At 38.8% G+C, this 18,497-nt stretch overlaps 1 protein-coding gene across 1 annotated transcript in view; it reads right to left on the bottom strand.

The window, feature by feature from the left end:
- Nucleotides 1-320: 320 nt before the first annotated feature.
- The window catches only part of LARP4B (La ribonucleoprotein 4B), a 36,054-nt gene continuing 17,877 nt past the window's right edge, over nt 321-18,497 (bottom strand). Inside the window, exons 7-16 of the mRNA XM_084279736.1 lie at nt 18,076-18,186; nt 17,529-17,582; nt 16,977-17,186; nt 13,818-13,924; nt 13,113-13,367; nt 11,629-11,674; nt 8,422-8,586; nt 5,521-5,645; nt 4,751-4,862; nt 321-4,211 (exon numbers count right to left, since the gene is read on the bottom strand). Coding sequence (XP_084135862.1) covers nt 3,930-4,211; nt 4,751-4,862; nt 5,521-5,645; nt 8,422-8,586; nt 11,629-11,674; nt 13,113-13,367; nt 13,818-13,924; nt 16,977-17,186; nt 17,529-17,582; nt 18,076-18,186 — 1,467 coding nt within the window. The 3' untranslated portion in view covers nt 321-3,929. The remainder of the gene's footprint in view (nt 4,212-4,750; nt 4,863-5,520; nt 5,646-8,421; nt 8,587-11,628; nt 11,675-13,112; nt 13,368-13,817; nt 13,925-16,976; nt 17,187-17,528; nt 17,583-18,075; nt 18,187-18,497) is intronic.

The raw sequence follows: 18,497 nt of genomic DNA, 5'->3' as shown, positions 1-18,497 counted from the left end.
GCTTAGCACCAAGAAAACCCCTTACCTAATAATTTCAGGAAATCACTAATGAAAATAACAACCAGTAACTAAACAGCGTATTAACTTTAAACCAAACAAAACAGCTGACCACAGTTGCCCAGAGATCAATATTGCTGCCCTCAGAGGTGTTATATATGTGTCCTCCCTGCTAGTGCAGACCTACAATAGCTGTGTTGACCAGTAAATCCAGGAAATATTTTTCCCAAAATTAGAAATATGCAATTTCCAAAAATGGGAGCAAAAGACAAAAGGTAATGAAAAATACTACTGAAGAAAGGTTTAATTAAAAAAATCAGGAATTCAACAGTGCCTAAATCTTTATTTTTCATAACCTACATATTTTTTTTTCAAATTAGACAGTTTTACATTTTATGACACAAAAGGAAACTTAAATTACTGATAGTTTACATGTAAGCTTGATTCCAGTCTTAATGGAAGAAGAACAAAAACAAAAACCCTCAAGAAGGCTCCCATATTACACTTCTATTTCATGAATTGGCAGCTGTTAGGTCTCCTTCGGAATCTTCGATTGTCTGCTGCTATTAGTGTAATAGGTTACAAAGCACATAAAAATCCCTACCTGTAGCAAGCTGAAGGAGATACAGAGGTAGGGATGCACCATTACAGTCAGCTGTTGCTTGAGATACACTGCACCACACTCAGGCAAGGGCTTTTCTATGCCAACTGCTGGAGTCTTGGAAGGATAATGCAGCAACAAAAGAACAATTGCCACTGCTGACAGATTTCTAAGTGGCAAATGACAGTGTCACAGGGGAAATGATCTGAAACAACAGTAAGTTTTCAAAGTAACCTTTGTTGTTTGGGTTTTTTTTTTTTTTTTAAGTTCTTGGAAGTCTCAGATCCCATTGGACTTGTTTTCAGAATGAAAAGCTTCACCACACAGTCCTACAAGGTAAAATGCCAATTTTAATTACCGTATCCCAGAACTTTTAACTCAGCTATTGCTTTTGGGAGGTTTTTTGGGTTTGCTGTTTTTATTTTAAAAGCCACATTTCAGTCTCTCTATGTATCGTAGCAACAGTCTGCATGCAACTTCACAACTCTACTCTGAAAGCTCCATTTTGTCACTGAGTGGAAAAAAAAATAATCTCCAAGTAAAACGCAGTAAGGATCAGTTGTATATTACACAGCTATTTGGCGTGTCACTTGTTCTTTTTTAAAAAAAGCTATAAAAAAAACCACGTCAGAGGAAGGTTTAAACTTTCGGTGCAACAGACTGTTGCTGGGTAAGCAGTAATTACAGTGTATTGACCTAGCACAAATGGCAGCAGAATACATTAGAACAGCACAACACATCCCGCCGGTCTCCACACACCACCTTCGGTACCAGCTGGGTATGATGACTAGCTGTACGCGGTCGCTGTAAGGAACCACCTGTGGCCTGGAGGCCTTGGCCTTGCAGCAGACGAACAGAAGGAATCATACAGCTGGCCTCAACCACACACGACTCCAGCTACCGTTTTCACTGCCACCGGGGAAAGGAGAAGCGGATCAAACCCATCCAATGACAGACCTAGCCGAGCAGTTTTGGTGATGTTGGAGTCCCACCTCCTCCCACAGCATTCACAAAGTGCTCTTTTTAAACAAGAGAAACCCACAGATTCCAGCGTGCCCTGGTTCAACCAATTCTGCAGCATAAACCGGGTTGGATTCCAAAAGGTCAACTAGGCACCAATTGATGCTCGTAACAGGAAATTGATCAGGAGTCAGCTTCTACAGTTACTTTACAGTTCTATGAATCATAGGCTAAGGAAAGCACTGATATTCTCAAAAGCAGACAAGTAAGCTTCAGTGGCTATTTTTGTAGCAGTCTAAAGGGTTTTCCCTCCCCCAATTAAATTTGATTTTATTCATGACTTAGAATTACGGTTTGACTGCTGCAGTTCACTATTTACATCACAGAAGACTTTTGAATTGGTTAGATCGCTTCTTTTTAGAGGGACTTTGGAAAACGTTTGAGGGCTTTCAAATAAGACTTTCATTCCATTTCCCTTTTGCAGTGAAGAGGCAGAGTCAGTTCAGCACACCAGAATAAAATAAGAAAAAGAAAAAACAACAAATTAAAGTAATATTCAAACCACAACATTTAGTTTATCTACATCCAGCTCAACAGCAACATTTATAATATCAATAATTTTTATCAGATTTTTTTCTTTAGGGTACCTTTTTATATGTTCTGATTATTTACAACTGTACAAGCAAAGCACACACTTCCAAGTGCACATATTTAATACAGTATTGACTATTTGCATTTACAGGTTTTTCAACAATCTGAAAAAGATCAACTGTTTAAGATCTTTAAGGTATATTACAAAAACTGCTGCTAGTTCCTGTACTACAGTATGTTTACCCAGTAAGACCAGTGACAATAGATACATACTGTAACTGAGTAATTCTGTATTCCGCTCATGCTAACCCTCCACAGGGTCAGACCTCGTTAACTCTAAGCTGTCTTGTACAAAAGTTAAGGCAAAGTCATTTTCAAGTTTAAATAAAATTCAAGTCTTTAAATATTGGATGGAAATAATTCTTTAAAAAAATCAGTTGTTTAAATAAACATTTTTGTGGAATAAACTGTACTGTCATAGTCAGCAGGAATGAGTTTTGTCTGAACTTCCTGCAGTTTAAACACTTAAAGAAAAACTTTAGGCATTTTAAAACAAAAATAATTTATATTCAACTTTATTAGAAACTTGCTAATTTAGTGCATCCTTGTCCTTCAGAAAGTAAATACGTGTGAGAATCCTCATCCCAGAGGTAAGTATCAGGGATCTCTTCCTCCACCACACAAAACAAACACCATTATCTCACGTCTTGAAAGGTTTAAATCCATGTGCCAATGCTTGTAGTTACAGGAAGACGTCAACACAAGGCTGACTACGATATGAACTCTTTCAAAGAGCACTTGGGGCAGAGTTTAAAAAGAAAAGTCTACACAGAGCACAGGGCTAACCAGAACATACAGCGCTGACTCAGTTAACTCCCTTACAAGCACAGGGAAGCTAAGGTTATCACAAGAAGGCTACAGTGCTTTCTCCTGATAACATCCACTAACAGGCTTCACCACCATAGAAGCTCACAGACTTAATTCATTCTATTCACAATGTGCTTTGTATTTGCAAATTATAACATCAGTTTTATTCTGGAGTGAGAAGATGGTTACTTGCTTGCAGTAAGTCAAAAAAGGAAGTACTTTAGAAAGACTGCTATGGTGCTCTGTAGGGTTCATTTTTTGTGTGTGCAAAACATCAAAAGAAGATTAAGTTCTTAAAAACGCTAGAAACAACTACTCATTTAACCTAAAAGTGCAAGTTCATTTGCTGACACTTAGTACAGCAGCCCCATAAAAAAAAATTTTCAAGGTCACGTACTAATTGGTAAAATATATCTACTTCCTTGCACTCTACACACTAGCTGCCGTTATCAGTCTTTTTGGACACTTTAGATATGTACTTGCAGACCAGTTTATTAAAAATATTGCAGCAGCATATTTCTGCTTAATGGTTTAGAAAAAACTCACTATACAGAGCTTGCACTCACACAGCCACAGAGAGGCTTAATAAAAAGTTGTTTGTGTGTGTTTTTTTAAAGACAAATATTTTACATCCTGGAAAAAAAAAAGTAATCACACTAAACTTCACCTCCAATTAAGCACCAACCTAAATGTAAGGTTTAGAACAACTATCCAGAAATATCCAGAAAAATAGAATGTTTGTTCAAAAGAGGGGGAAAAAGTATTTCACAGAAAAATAACTTGCAGGCATTGTTATATGCCTAGTATCACTGCAAGCTCCTAACCAGCAACTCATTCTCAGGTATCTTAGTGGGAACATGGGTTTAATTTGTGGGAAGCAGACCTCTTTTCAAATCCCTCCCAGGTGTTAGTTTCACTGAGGAGATTTTGGAGGGGTATTCTGTTCTTTATTTAAGCGTTTGCCAACGGCTGGAGGGGACGATCTGCGTCCTGACTGTCTCCTCTGGTCTTTGGGTTGTCCAGGATGTGACTTTGCAGGAGGAGGTTCTCTGTTTTTCTCTATTGTTTCTGTGGGCTTTCTTTCTTCTTTCCCACATGCTACAGTGTTTGGCTTCTGTTCTTTCTGGGGTTGCAATGTAGGAGGATCCTTAGTTGTTCTCTGGCAAATTTCCGCGTAACTAGGTTTTCGCAGTTCCTGCGAAATCAAAAGCAAACAGGACAGCAGAGTCAAACAGCATCCTGAGGGGAAAAAATAATTCCCTTGCGTGAACAAAAAAGGTAAGTCTTTGTTCCAGAAGACTGCTGCATTAAAATATGCAGATGAGGGCTTGAGTATGAAGTTTACAGCAGCTGTATGGACAGTAAGGTTCAAGACAAGGTAAAATGCAGAACAGCACACCACAGAAATGGGGGACGGCAACAGGGCAAAACACCCGTGATTCAAGCAAACTGATACTGCTGAAAGGTGATGAATACTTGGTTTAAATAAACATATGCATTAATGCTTCTACCTCAACAGTACCAAGAAGTGAATTCAGATCAAGAGCCACCATTCACCAAGTTCTCTCAAACACTTCGGCACTGTTAATTGTGTAACTGCAGCATGCCAGTAATCATGAGGCCACCAACACGCACATTTAATGCCAGGCTAACATGATTAACCAATGTTGGGTAGCAACAGAAGCAGTGTTAAACACAAACCAGATCATTAAGTGAAGTAAGAAGGTCACTTACTATGGCAGCCCCATTGACTTGTACCGATTTACACGCAGTACTGAGTGTGGAAGAAGAAAGCCTTTCTGTACTCTGCGTCTCTCTCTGCTGTTTCTCCACAACCTTGGAGTCCCTGCAAGCATCCAGCAGGAAGCAATGCTCATGAAAAGTGAAACTTCAGAAAGATGTATGATCTAATAATGGGTCTAAAACTTTACCTGAGTGTAAGAAGTTAAAGCTATAGTTTGCCTAACACATGAGGACTAGCAGTGCATTAAAAATGCTATCACATATTAAAAGAGATATTGCCTTGGAATTTGCCACTACCAAGTGGTGTAAGAATGGCACAAATCACAGGTTATTCAGTCCTCACTCCTGCCACTGGAACACCTCAATTTGATTTGCAGCTTCCAATTAAAGTCTTACTGACAATTTACTTATGGCATGGACAATGGTCCTGCCCACAGGATTGTGGGTTCACTCTCTACCCTTCAAAGCTATCTAAATACAAGACAGCAAGGTATTCATTAAATTTTTAAGTACTTGCACAGACTGAAACACAACACTACATTTGTGTCTGCTGAATGACTACTATGACTGAATCACTATTATGACATTGTTCAGAAATTAAGCTTCATTGCCTTTACTACAAATACAATATGCAACAAAACACTGTTTGGTTCATTAAGATTTTAATAGCTATTTACAGTGTTCCACCTAGCCTTCTGATGATGGAAACTGCAAACGTGATTCAGAGAAGAATAATTGCAGCTGTGTAATTAAGTGCTTACTCAGAAGACTGGGATGGCGAAGGAGACCTTTCAAACGTCCTGGGCAATGTAGAAGAAACTGGCAACAACGGCTCTCGAGGAATCCCCGATGGAATAGTGTTTGTACTTGCATCCACATTAATGTTCTGAATGAGGAAAAAGGCACAGAAGGGAAATAATCATAATAACAATATCCCATTTTGGTTTGCCCTAAAATAAACATAATCAGGAAACAGTTTATAAGCTGATTTAGGAGGGTAAATTAACTACAGGAAAATACAGAAGGATCCAACGTGTGTTCTAACAAGTTTTTTCCTTTACAATTATTTAGAAACACAGATAAATAAAATACACTGTGGCTCTTTCCCCCCCATAATGGAAGCTTTAGGATCTATGTGAATGACAAAAATCACTTCTTTCAACCTGGGAATTTTGCACCTGCAGGTGACAGTAGCCTTTGTGCCTGTTCACATAACCATAGCTGGCCTATTAAGGCAAAACTCTCCTAGAGTTAGGCACCAAAAATTGTCTTCAAAGCTTTAAGTCTGCACCATCCCAATAGCCAGTTCTAAACCTACAAACCTTTAAATAAAAGGTTTTGCAAACTAGGATATAATCATAATTTAAAGGTCCTTTTCTTTTGCTGGTGTGATGTGCTACCAAGGAGAGACTTTCAAAAGATTCTGCTAGTTCCAAAGGGTACTATGCATCCAAATAAAGGGCAAACAGGTTCAAGGAGCAACACACCATTTTGTTGATGTTCTTCACATTGCTTCTGACCTGCCTGAATCTAGAACCAGAACAGGTTCTGGTAGGCAGAAGGGAGAGCAATGAGCAAACACAAGCACAGAGGCACAAGCCAGCCACCCCTCTCCCCCGTCCAGCCACCTTTCAAGCATCCTGTGGTCACTGTTAGAAAGGAAAATGGTATTTGATGATACCGTTTTAAATCAGGCAGCACAGATAATGCAGTAGACCTGACCCTAGTTTTACTCAAAGTAAAACCATAAAAGGTGGATGTTTCTAAATAAAAGAACAGCTTCTACTGCTTTACTCATAATAGTGTGCAAAGGCTTGAAATTGCAAGTTGCTGAGCGTCCTGGCCCAATTTCATCAAAACTTGTAGGTACATGGTTACATCTGAATAGCTTGAAGTCAAGCTATGTCAACTAGTGCTGTTCCCCTCCAACACACTCAGTCCCTGGTCTGACAGTGCTGCAGTTTCCTAGTTAGAAAATGTGGGATGGATGAACACCTGTCAGTCCCCAGAGCTACAGCTATAAAGGCACCGCAAAGCAGAAGATAAAGACACAACGCCTGGACAACAGCTGCTGGAAATGACACAACCTAAGATCACTCAGCTTCTGCACACTACACTTGCCCATGCATAAAACAAGAGTGGCACTGTGTAACTCTACTCCAGCACTTTGGAATGCTACATCAGGGGATGTGAAAATTGTTGAGATCAAGGTGAAAAGCAGCCCGTACAACGGCAAGATTCTCATGCTGAACACCTTTGTGGAATACCACAATTGCTCTGTAGAGCTAGTTGTTATCTTATTCCTCATTAACACCAACCAGGAACGACAGTGCAATCAATCCCTTCCTTCCACACAATGGTACAGACAGAAGAAATCAGGAAACCAAAGGAAGCTTTTTAATGTGGCAATGCACTGCACTATGATAGTAGCTCAGTGTCTGACTGATATTACACCTGCCTCTACAGGGGAGAAGTGTGAAGTTGCTTTGCACTGCATTTAGTGTAAAGTGCTGGAATTATATTTAAAACCCGAAATACAATAGCCAAACCCACTTCAGAAATACAGGTACAATGTTTTCAAAATAAATAGATCTCAGTCAAGGCCAGACTGCAGTCGAGTCCTGGCTGACAGCAAGTTCAACGCTACACTCATCATGACACTGCCCTGCATGCTCCCTAAAGTCGATCTTGGAATGTGGTTATCCCTGTTACCACTTGCAGGAGGCAGAATAGCTAGCTTCCCTGTGCAATCACTGCTTCAGGTGTGGGCTGCCCTGACACCACTTCTTTCCTTTACTAAAGAGTACCATCCCTACCCATCCCTAAAAACACTTTGGCAACTGACTTTGGAGATGGACACGAGACATTTTGGTGTTCCATCAAGCTACTTGGCAGTCAGTGGTTAGTGTCTTCAGCTGTGGCACAGCTAGAAAAACACAAGTTCACATTAAAGCTCACAAAACACAGCCTTCTACAGCCTAGACTGTTCCACAGCACCTAGGGCTGTATGAAGAGAACATACTGTGACTCACAGATGGCATGGAAGAGACAGTTCTAGTTCTAAGCATGAAGTCTATGAACAGCTACTGAACATTAATTTTCATCTGCATCCCTACTACATCTAGAAAGCAGCAGCTGCCAAATCATTCTGCTATATTTTTATCTTTCCAAGCAATATGACAAGACAATGCTGGGATCCAGCTGGGTTTGGTAGCAGTTCTTGTTCCAGCTATGATGCCTAGGGTACCAAGATTATGTATGTAGCTTCTTTAGATTTCAGCACCTAAAAGTTTGCCTGTTGCTTTAAAGTGTTGTGTATACAACTCAAGCTTGATTTCGAAACAGGAAGAAAAGTTTATCACGTTTTTCACCTGAGTCTATCAAGAATCCTGAGGTAAATGTGAACAAAGAGCCTATTTTCTAACCTCTGCTGTTAACAGCTACTTATGCTGGTGCTCATAGTCCACACCATCTCAAAGAAAATACCCAGCAAACTCTAAGATATAAGTGAAGGCAGCAGCATATAGTTTGACAGCTCTTTTTTAAAAGCATTTCTTATGACCCATGTAAGACCACAAGTTTTTTCTAGAAGCCACCGAACCTGAAAACAAGAGGTATGCAATGCCATGTTCCCCCAACAAGAACAAACACTGGCTACTCACTCTTTCTTTTGACGTTCCTATTACCACACTGGACAGTCTGTTTTCAAAAAGATCTTCAGTCTTTAAATTGCCAGCAGCCCCGGGTAATGGAGGAAAGCTAGATAAACCCAATTCAAAGCTAGGAGATGGAGGTTTCGGGGGTGGTGGAGACTGTGTTTGGCCTCTCTGGAATAGAAATAACATGTTGAGGTTACTGCACTGGATTCCAGAAACCGCAGACATGAGGCTCTAAACTATTTTGCAATTGTTTTATATGAGTGAAGACCTAGAACAGACTCCCCCATCCTGCCTCCCCAAAACCCCACACAATAAGGAATAGATGCTTTCATTTCACACTGCTCCCTTAAAATATTTAACTATTATTTAAATGGGGTGGCATAAGCATCCTTAAAAATATCGTATGAATAAAGCTTCAGAGATACTGGTATGGCAAGAAGTATCTTCTTGCTGACCACTTCTTCAGGATGGACAGCTACAGTGACACGGAAAGGAAAACAGACATACAGATATCACAATACAGAGAAAATATAAAGCCCATTTATGTGCAGTTGGTATCATTCCAAATTAAAGCCAAGAACCAACAAGAATCCTGTTCAGATATATTAAGAAATGGTGATGTATTACATCTGTTGTCTCGTGAGCAACAGCAATTTTCATCTAATGAATATGAATTTATATGGTCACTTCATAAAAATGTAAAAACGAATACCAAAACTGTATGTGAAACAGAATTTTTCTACATAAATCTAAGTAAAACAACATCACAGCCAAACACAAATCCACGGGCAACTATTCTGCACTACAAACAGCAGTTCAGGAGTTAAGACTACCACAGTTAAACACTCATGAGGACTACTTGTAAGGGTTTGTAAAGCTAATTTCTATTTACACTGAAAAAATAAAATTCCTTTTGTAATACGCTACAGCTCAAGTTACCCATTAACTTCATCTACATCATGTAAACAAAGTATAACTGTTTCATGACTCCGCTCAGGCCTGTACTGAGATGATCTCTGCTGCAGAATACCAAATGCAAAGCAGTCTGAGATTATTCCTGTTTTTAAAGGAAAATATTTCTGGGTATATAGCCAAGATGGCCTGAACACAGGAACAAGGCTTCTGGACAGAAAGATGTTGCAATACTTACTGCTTTCTTCCTTTTTCTTCCCAGATGAGCCATAGATACAAAACTACTCTTGAAGTCTTTTAATAAGCTACAGTTTATGTGAAAAGAAGTGTGGGAAGCGTGTACTGGGGAAGTAGGTAAAGAATACATACAGAGGCAAGACCTCAGGACTGCTGCTGACCCAGAGTTATTCCCCCCCGCAAACAGTTCAAGAGTTGAGTGCTACAGCAATGGAAGCTGCAGACCTCCAAAAATAGAAGTCAGATGGGTCACAGAAAGAGGCTAATGCTTATGCAGCTCAAACTACAAGGAACAATTCCCACCCCCATTTTATTTTTAAGAACAGTTCTTCAGGTCACAGCTCTTTCCTTAAATGAGACTTAAGCCCTGCAATAGATAATGTTTTTATATGTTACAAATACTTTCAGTTAGATATATCCTAAAACCCCAAACTTAATAGATAACTACCATTAACACTTTAAGTTGATGAGACATGGGAGGATTTAAATTGATTTTTAGCTGCCAACTGCATACAATTTCAAATCAACTTGCTATGGCAAGTATCTAGCTTATGTCTGTAGCCTCAGGTACAATGTGATTGAAAAGGTTCGAGCTCTCTCAAAAGCATGCATTTTCTGTAATTTTTCCTTAAAAAAAACCAGAAATTATCACTCCATTCAAATGCAACTGGTTGTAGTGATGTCCTATGTACTGTATCTAATCACTACAGAATCACACAAGAAGCAGAATCCTGAATTCCATTATTTCCACAATTCTAATCTTTCACTTGAAAGCATGCTCCATCCCAATGCAGACAGTTGTGGGTGTGCAGCAGCTCTCACCTCTGTTCAAGTTGCTTTACTGGACTAAGACTAAACATTCATGGGCCAGAAGAGATTAGAAGGAACCTTGTTACCGCACAGACTGACATTAAAACCTGGTGCTCAGAAAAGGGAACTGTGGGTCTCCAAGAAGTCAAGTCTAAGTTTTACATTCAAGGCTAAAATGATCTCCAAAGTCAGCTGAGTCAGCAGTCTCCTGGCTCAAATTTGTCCATGACAATCCTTTCACTCCACCCACTGACACACCTAACCTGTACCACTCTGCTGTGTGGGAAGAAAAAAAGTTGATAGGAAAACAATCTAAAAAATCAAGCTGCTCTGAAAGGGCAAAAGAAAGCAGTGTTGAGATCCCACATGTAATCTGATCTCACTGAGCTCTGACAAGTTCGACAAGAATTAAAAGCAACCAATGGGAAAGAACCACTTGTTATACTTCATTTCTTGTTTACACTTTCCAAACCTTGATACTCCTTTATCCAAGTCCCTCAAGGCTACTGAACAGCAGGAGCCACGAATACAATGATGGAAGACCTTTTAGTGTTACGGCTCATGCAGTGGGGGGTCTTTTTTGACTGTAAAATGAATAAGGAAATAATCCAGTTCAACTTCATTAACATGCCACGTATGGCAAAATGAATCATGGAGAAGTGTCTGGTTTTATGAAATCAAACTTAGTATTACAAAAAAATTACATTTTCTTTCTTCTACACAGCATGTAGTCTAGCCTTTTCAAGTATAAAGGCTATTTAGATATTCACCTCAAATTTTTATTTGCCAAAATTGTAATAATTCAATAACATTAGTATACCCTTACCAAATGGTACCTGGAGAGGCATGTAAGAAACAAAACTGATGGCTCAATAACTAACATCCTAGCAATACATTATGGCATACGGACATAAAACGTTATTCAATGTCTACATGAATAATAACCAAGTATTAAGTGTGTTGAACTTTTGCTTAGTGATTTCCGTCTCCCTGAAGGTGAGCACTGTCCTGCTGACAGAGGAACACTAAGACAGATGTTCTTTTACAGTAGCAAACGATTATTTTAAGTTTTTCCTGACTTTCCAATCTTCTGATACCCAAATGCAGAACTCGCGTGAAGCTGCTGCCTTCAGTCAACTGTGACATACAATTTCTTGTGCAATAACTTCTCACCTGCTACTCCACACAATAGCCAACTATTGCCTTGTTACCCTACTTATATTATAGATGAATATGATCACCAACACTCACTGTAAACTTGTCCTCCCTTTTCTTTCGGTAGCCGTATGAGTTTTTCCTAAAGAAAAGAAAGGAGTTATCAGAACCTTGCCTATAAAGACAGAGAAGGCAGTTCATGAAAACAGGAGAAATAAATTCAAATTGCTATTTTATCATCACTCCATACAGTTTATTAAAAAAATGTTTCTGGTAGAAGTTTCTAGCAAGCTCTCATTAAAACAACAGTACAGATCTTGCTCAAGTCACCTAAGAACACACTAGTTCCGAATAATTCCTGCATTACAAGCGTATCTCAGTGCCGATTACAGGTAGGGCTTAGACAAAACTTTACAATATCCAAAGTAAAGGTCTTATTCTTTTTATTTTTGTGATAACTATCTAACTTTCCAACTCTTGAGTTACTATTTTCGAATCAGGTAAAGCCCCTCCAAAACATTTTCAGTACTTCTCTCCCCTCACTGCTTCAGGTAAGTAGGAGGGTAACTCCTCCAAGCAGCAGTCTGCAGCAGTTGAAAATTTGTAATGCCTTCTAGCTCAGCTTGAATGTTTAAGTCTTCTGTTTGATTTCAATTTTCTAAATGTATTCTGTACCAAAAAAATCAGACTAGAAATCTAAGTACTGACTGCTCCTGTACATTTCTGTAGTCTGTAATTACAGAAACCTTGTTTCCCATGTCCTTAATCACGCTTTCATCCACTAGTTGCAACCATTTGGTAAATTAGATTTAGAAATGCTCACTTAATTTTGCAGTGATATAAGTCTAATATAGGATCATCTGCAGAGGACTTGACTTAGCTGTCAATTCTGTAAATGAGTCAAAGGGTCATTTACACCAACACTGCCATTACTAAAAAAGCTGCACAGTACTTTTATAAAGCACTTACTAGAACTATTGTACAGAACTACTGTATTAAAAACATTCCAAAATAAACCTCTTAAATTATCACATTAATATTGGTGCCACCAATTCTTAGCTCCCCAGGTGGTTTTTGTTTGTTTTTCAAACTACGTAAGTTTTCTTCATTGCATGTAATCATTTTTCTTCCCTTCATACCAATCCATCATAACTTTGCTGTTGTAAATGTCTAATTTGGGTAAAAATCTTATCTTTGAACTGAAAAAAATTAACAATGAGTAGTGCTAGTACAGGTTCAGGTGCACAGTCTGCACCACTGAACAACAGAATGGGCAGAACTGCTTCAAACAAGGAATATACAAAAGCTTCCTTACAACAATTTAAAAAAAGGATAGAGGTTTAGGTCTTATGGCTGTGACTTGTTCATGAGAAGCCATTAATGATTTTTTTTTTTGGTAGAAAGGCATGCAAGTCCACTTCAAATTTGTTCTGTATTTAGCACTTTCTCTGAAGCACTTCATGAGACTGTCTCAGTTTAAATAGCAGTGAGAACAGTACTAGCACCATGCCCCTTTACTAGTAGTAGTTTAGAAGCAGTAATACCAGGTTGTTCAGAGAACAACTACAGAGCATACTCACCTTCCTCTACCTAATCCAGGAGAGGAGTCGACACTGGTCTGTTCCATCCGGCCAGTTCCTACTTCCCTCTTGGTGTAGCTCGTAGTAGCATTCTGCATCCGTGTCCTGTTTTGTCCCGGCTGCCGCGTCTGTGGACTCCTGACGCCATTGATTAAACGATCAGCAGAAAAGTTGAATATTGTAGGACTGTCTAGAAGCCCAGGTCCCCTTTCTGCACTGGGTATTGTATGTCGTATATGAGACTTGCTAGGATTCCTATAAATTCAAAAGTCATTTCAACATACGTACTATGAGAGATCTTCTGAGGCCTAAGACTATACAAAGAATTCAGAAGAAGCAAGATCTGTAGTCCTTTATTGTGTATTTCATTTAAGGAAAGATAGCATTAATTTTTAAAGGTCATGGTTTTTTCCTTATCTATTTTTCAACTATGGCTTTACTACTAGTTAAACTGAGTATACTCTGAATAACCCTGCTGATCACATGCTATCATTCAGAGCATTTCATCTGAATGAACAGAACTTCTCAGCTTTCAGACAGTCCGTTTACAGTTAAAAGTGGTACATCCACTAATAACAGCAGTACCATCTGCCCTTTGGCCTCACTCAACCTTGTACCTGGTTCAATTTCACCAAAATAAACAGATTAAAACCCCACATGCTGATATAAAATGTTATATATCTTGTTAAGATGGTTTGAACTTACCTGTTCCTGGGAGGATACTGTCTGAGTGTAGTCAGTGGAGAAGCAGCAGGCTTGAAGGTTGGAGATGTGAACCCATTGATAAATCCAGTATTTGGAAATGGTGATACCTAAAGAATATATCACATGCTCATCAGTATAAGTAAACTTGAGATATACTTTTTCTTAACCCTGTATTTTGTGTCATTCTCTGCACAGAAGTACTTAAAAGGTTGGCTCAAACAGTAATAGAGCATTTGTCCAGTGCCTTCTTGACAACTTACAAAACACTGTTTTTGAAAACACAACCACCACACAAAGTTCTGATAATTTATTAAAAGGCTTGAAAAACATGGAGCCAAAAGTCTTGGCTGTAAGGTTAAGTAACACTCCTATTATTTCACACCAGACCATGCATGACTTTGGAATAAAGATACTTCCTCATCAGAAAGTCTAACTTACACAGCCTGAAATTTTCTTATAATTTAGATGTGAATATCAAAAGAAGTGTCTTTAATTCTTCATTCTACTTATCTTCCACATGACACCTAAATAAAGCCTGCAGAATAAATGGACGTTAAGTCCATTCTTTTCACCTCTTGCCACCTTATTCTACATGTCAATTACAGTTTTCTTGTGCCCAAAGAAGCAATGTTAGCAAGAGATTTTTTGTGGTGGGTACATATCTGTATCTGGTATCAAGAAGTTCATCTCAAAATCTGAAGCATGTTCATAGTAATTTCTCCATCCTCACTAGCACACTTTTAAAATAAACAAAAGTGTTTCATTTGGGGAATATTATTAGTTCCAGCAAATGTCTGCTTGTCATCTTCCTCTGAAAGTAACTAAAACAGAGAACAGTAGGACTTCTATGCAGAACACTCTCCACACTCAGAGAAACGATAAGAAACAGCTGGGACTGTTTTCTACAAAGGTGTCTTTAAGCTTGTCCAACCTTTCATGCAAAAGTTAAGCCAAATCATTAATCAATGAAAAATAAAATTCAACATCAACTGTTAGCCTACCCTAGCATGCATGACAGCAAATGCTACCTCAGACTCCAAAAGAGACCATTAAGAGTTTATTAAAGCTACTTTACAAACAAAATTTCCCCAAAATACTGCTTTGAAGTACTTCTGCTTTAATAGTTACTGCTTGAACAATGTAAAATTCAAAGCTAGTAAGCAACTACTGTACCTGAATAACAAAAAAGCTATTGAACACACTAACAGAAAACAAGTTTAACTCATTGCTTAAAGGGACATCAGTGATTTTTAACCCTTCTTTCTAAGGATGAGCAATCTTTTCGGAGGGAAAAGTGTCATTTTCATTTTCCACTAACATCAAAAGCATCTCTTTCTCCACAGCATCTTTTTTCTTTGCCTTACAAACAGGACAAGCTAGATCTTTCCTGAAATACTATAAATACTATGAAGTACTCAAAGTAAGTAGTTTTAGAACTGTGAGGACATGTGTTGCCATATTCTAGTTTCAGAACCAAACTGTATGCCCACACTACTGGGTACATTTAATCTGAATCTGGAAATCAGACAAAGCACTGTTAGTGTTTATGCCGAAGCAAAAGAGGAGAGAAGCTTCTGCTGTATTGGCAGACAAGTCTCTACATGCAAACCATAATCCTGTCATGAAAGTTATCCCTGTGTCGTTGTAAGAACTGGGAGCATAGGGAACACGTAATTTCTATTCAAAGATGGCCCTTATGAAAGGTTTGAGAAGCGTCATACTATGTAACATACACAAAATGCAGCTAAACAGTGACTATATGCTGCAAAACAGTGAGAGGCAAAGCTCTGCCAGTTGCCTTTCTGTTCTAAGAAAGTTATGAGAACTTGAATACTGCCACACTTGCAGTGTCCTCCCCAAAAGCCAGGGCCAGTAAACTTTATCAAATACAGAGAGCTCCAAGATAACATAAGGCAGATACACTCCATGCTGTGCTTGAACTTGGGGCTCAGTCTGTGTCTTCTACATCAGTGCTATGCAGCTACCTCACTACCCCACAGCAAGACTGCTCAATAGCCAGTTTATCTAGAGGAAGAAGCAGTCATTGCTGTTTCATAAGGTGGCTTTCTCCCACAGTAACATTGTTCACTACTCTACCTTGCCTCCTCCACATTCTTCATACCTCTTAAAAAGCCTTCCTCTGGAAGGGCTCTGGCTACCTTCCCTCTGCGTGAAGTGTTTAACACATCAACTTTTTAATTAGCTGGCTGTTCAGTACACAGGAAGTTTGTTCAAGTTTGTTCAAGGACACTTTAATCCTCTGCCAAAAACCCTCTAAAAAGCTTCTAATTTTGAGCATTGCTACCCTAGTTTCTTTCAGCTGCAAGTAAAGAGGCATTTACAGATGGGAGAAAGAGGTTCCACATAGGACAACCTTAATCTCCCAGTTGTTACAGAAAACTAGATTCATATTAGGTTTTGTAGGATAATAAGTAGACTGAAATGGGCCCAGGTAATTCTGATGGGACTATCACAATGCAGAAGATGGAAACTGCACTGCAGGATGCAACAGAAATCCCATTAGAGCATATAAAGGACTTCCTGCTACCACCCCAGCTACCTAAGGCTTACCAAGAGAAGATTTTTTTAATTAAGCCATTTAAAGCTGATTATTTTTATTAACAAAAGTAATTTTGTTTTTTATTGCCAATGAAAAGATGTTACTTTTGCACAGAAAATATTTTTAAGAGCACGCTGAATAAGGTAATTTACCATGTTAACCTAGAACTCATTTTCCCACTGGAAGATCATGATACTAAGCTACCATTATTTATTTGACTGCATTAAGTTTATTCAGTGCGTATCAGAATTGCTTTTTCTGGCATTCCATCTTCAGAATGTGTATGTGAAATTTTAAAGTGGCTTCTAACTATTACTAAAAGAAGTCATTAGTAAAGGTCTCTCAGTAATGGTTACTTAATAATCTTTACTATACAAAAGCCTCAAAAACTGAAAGGTTAAGAAGAGAATCCCCCTGCAATCCAAGACCAGACGCTATTGTCAAAGAATTAATCTTGTACACCATGGGAAGAAGTTTGAAGAATCAGAATCTTAAGCTCCCCTCTTCAGGATACATAGGCTTCCTACACCTCAGGACTTGCACTCTTTTCAAAGTTCATGTTATTTCCTGGTTAACTGTTCCATAATCATAAGACTTACCAATGAAGGGTCAAGGTAGCTGTGTGTGGCTGACCAGGTCTGGGGGCCAATTAAGCTGTACAATGGGAACTGCTGATGGGGGCTGTATACCGGAGGTAAGTAAAAGGACGTTGTGTAACGCTGCTGCGTGTAGAGGTTCATATCCAGAGGTCTGTATCCGTTCTTTGGCAAAAATGTGTTTATAGCTATTGCCTTTGCTTTTATCCTTGCCTGTAAAGGAGATTACATTTATTACAGCAGCTTTTCAAATAACATCAGGATGGTTCCAACTAGCAGTTCTAAAAACTTTTGTGACACTTGTCAGTCACTGCTTTCTTGTTCAAGGTGGGCAGGAACAGCCTAATGCTTCCCTGACAGCCTGGTGATGGGATGGATATACTGCTCCCAGAAAGGAGAAGGAAAATGGAACGTGCTACATTTCAAATCCATCTCCAGGTCAAAGGGTTGTTGAGATTGGACCACTTAGCAATTTATATTAGAAAATGCAGTGAGCCGCAGAAAAAGCAGAGCACATATGCACATGCCCCCCCAAAACTCAAAAACTCTATTTACCTTAATTGGCTTTCCTTGGAAAGTTTTCACTTCTTCTCTAAGGTATCTGTAAGCCTTTAAAAAAGTAATTACAGAATTTATCAAATATAATTTAAACAAAGGAAGCATAAATTTTGACAGACTAAGCCTAACAATAATTCTTGAAGTGGCTGGTAACATTGGACTAAAGAAAACCCTCATACGCGATCTGCATTAAGCAAGATTTAAGTTACCATCACAGAAGTGCTTCAGCAGCATTAAAGCAAGATTTTAATTCTTACAATTGAAGCATTTCAGTATGTCATCCAAAATATCAATGCTCCTAGCACAAATAAATTAGAGCTTTGGCCAGGACACGTAAAACAAGATAAAACCCTTATGGGTTTATGTTTAATAGCACTGATAAATTAATATTAGCATTACTTGTTGCAGCGGTTTGGGCATTTTTGTTTTTAAATCACTACACATTTCTAGTACAGTTTATGACCCTCCCCCCCCCCCCATAATCCACCCTCATCCCACCTTGTTTACTGTTATATTCTAAAATGCTTCCAAGAAATGGTGTTACCTGCTGTGCATCAGCTTCTGATTCAAACGTGATGAACCAATTGTCATTATAGGCAAACTCACAGTTGATAAACTTAGGCAAATTATCTCCTTTGAAAAGTGCTTCAACCTCCTAAGGAGAGAGGAAAAAAAAGAATGGACAGAAGAAAACATTAAAATACAGAACTCAAACTCCAGGTAAAAAAGATACAAGGCACTTTTGGGCTTACAAAACAGAACTGAGAACTTCAGAACACCTGCAGTATGTTAGCTCTCACCAGTCTCCACACTAGCTAGAAAGAACCCAAACACACATCATTTGAAGCCATGCTGCAAGTAGAGGTTGCCTGCTCCCTTTGAATCAGAGGAAATAAGCCATTTACACCACAGAAATGCTGAAATTTGACATCAAGTGCAGAAGAAGGTCTATTTCTCCCCTGTGCC

Source organism: Gallinula chloropus (assembly GCF_964237585.1).
Source record: "Gallinula chloropus genome assembly, chromosome: 2".
Taxonomy (NCBI): Eukaryota; Metazoa; Chordata; class Aves; order Gruiformes; family Rallidae; genus Gallinula; species Gallinula chloropus.
The sequence above is the reverse complement of the archived record's forward strand: the minus strand, read 5'-3'. Positions and strand labels throughout refer to the sequence as shown.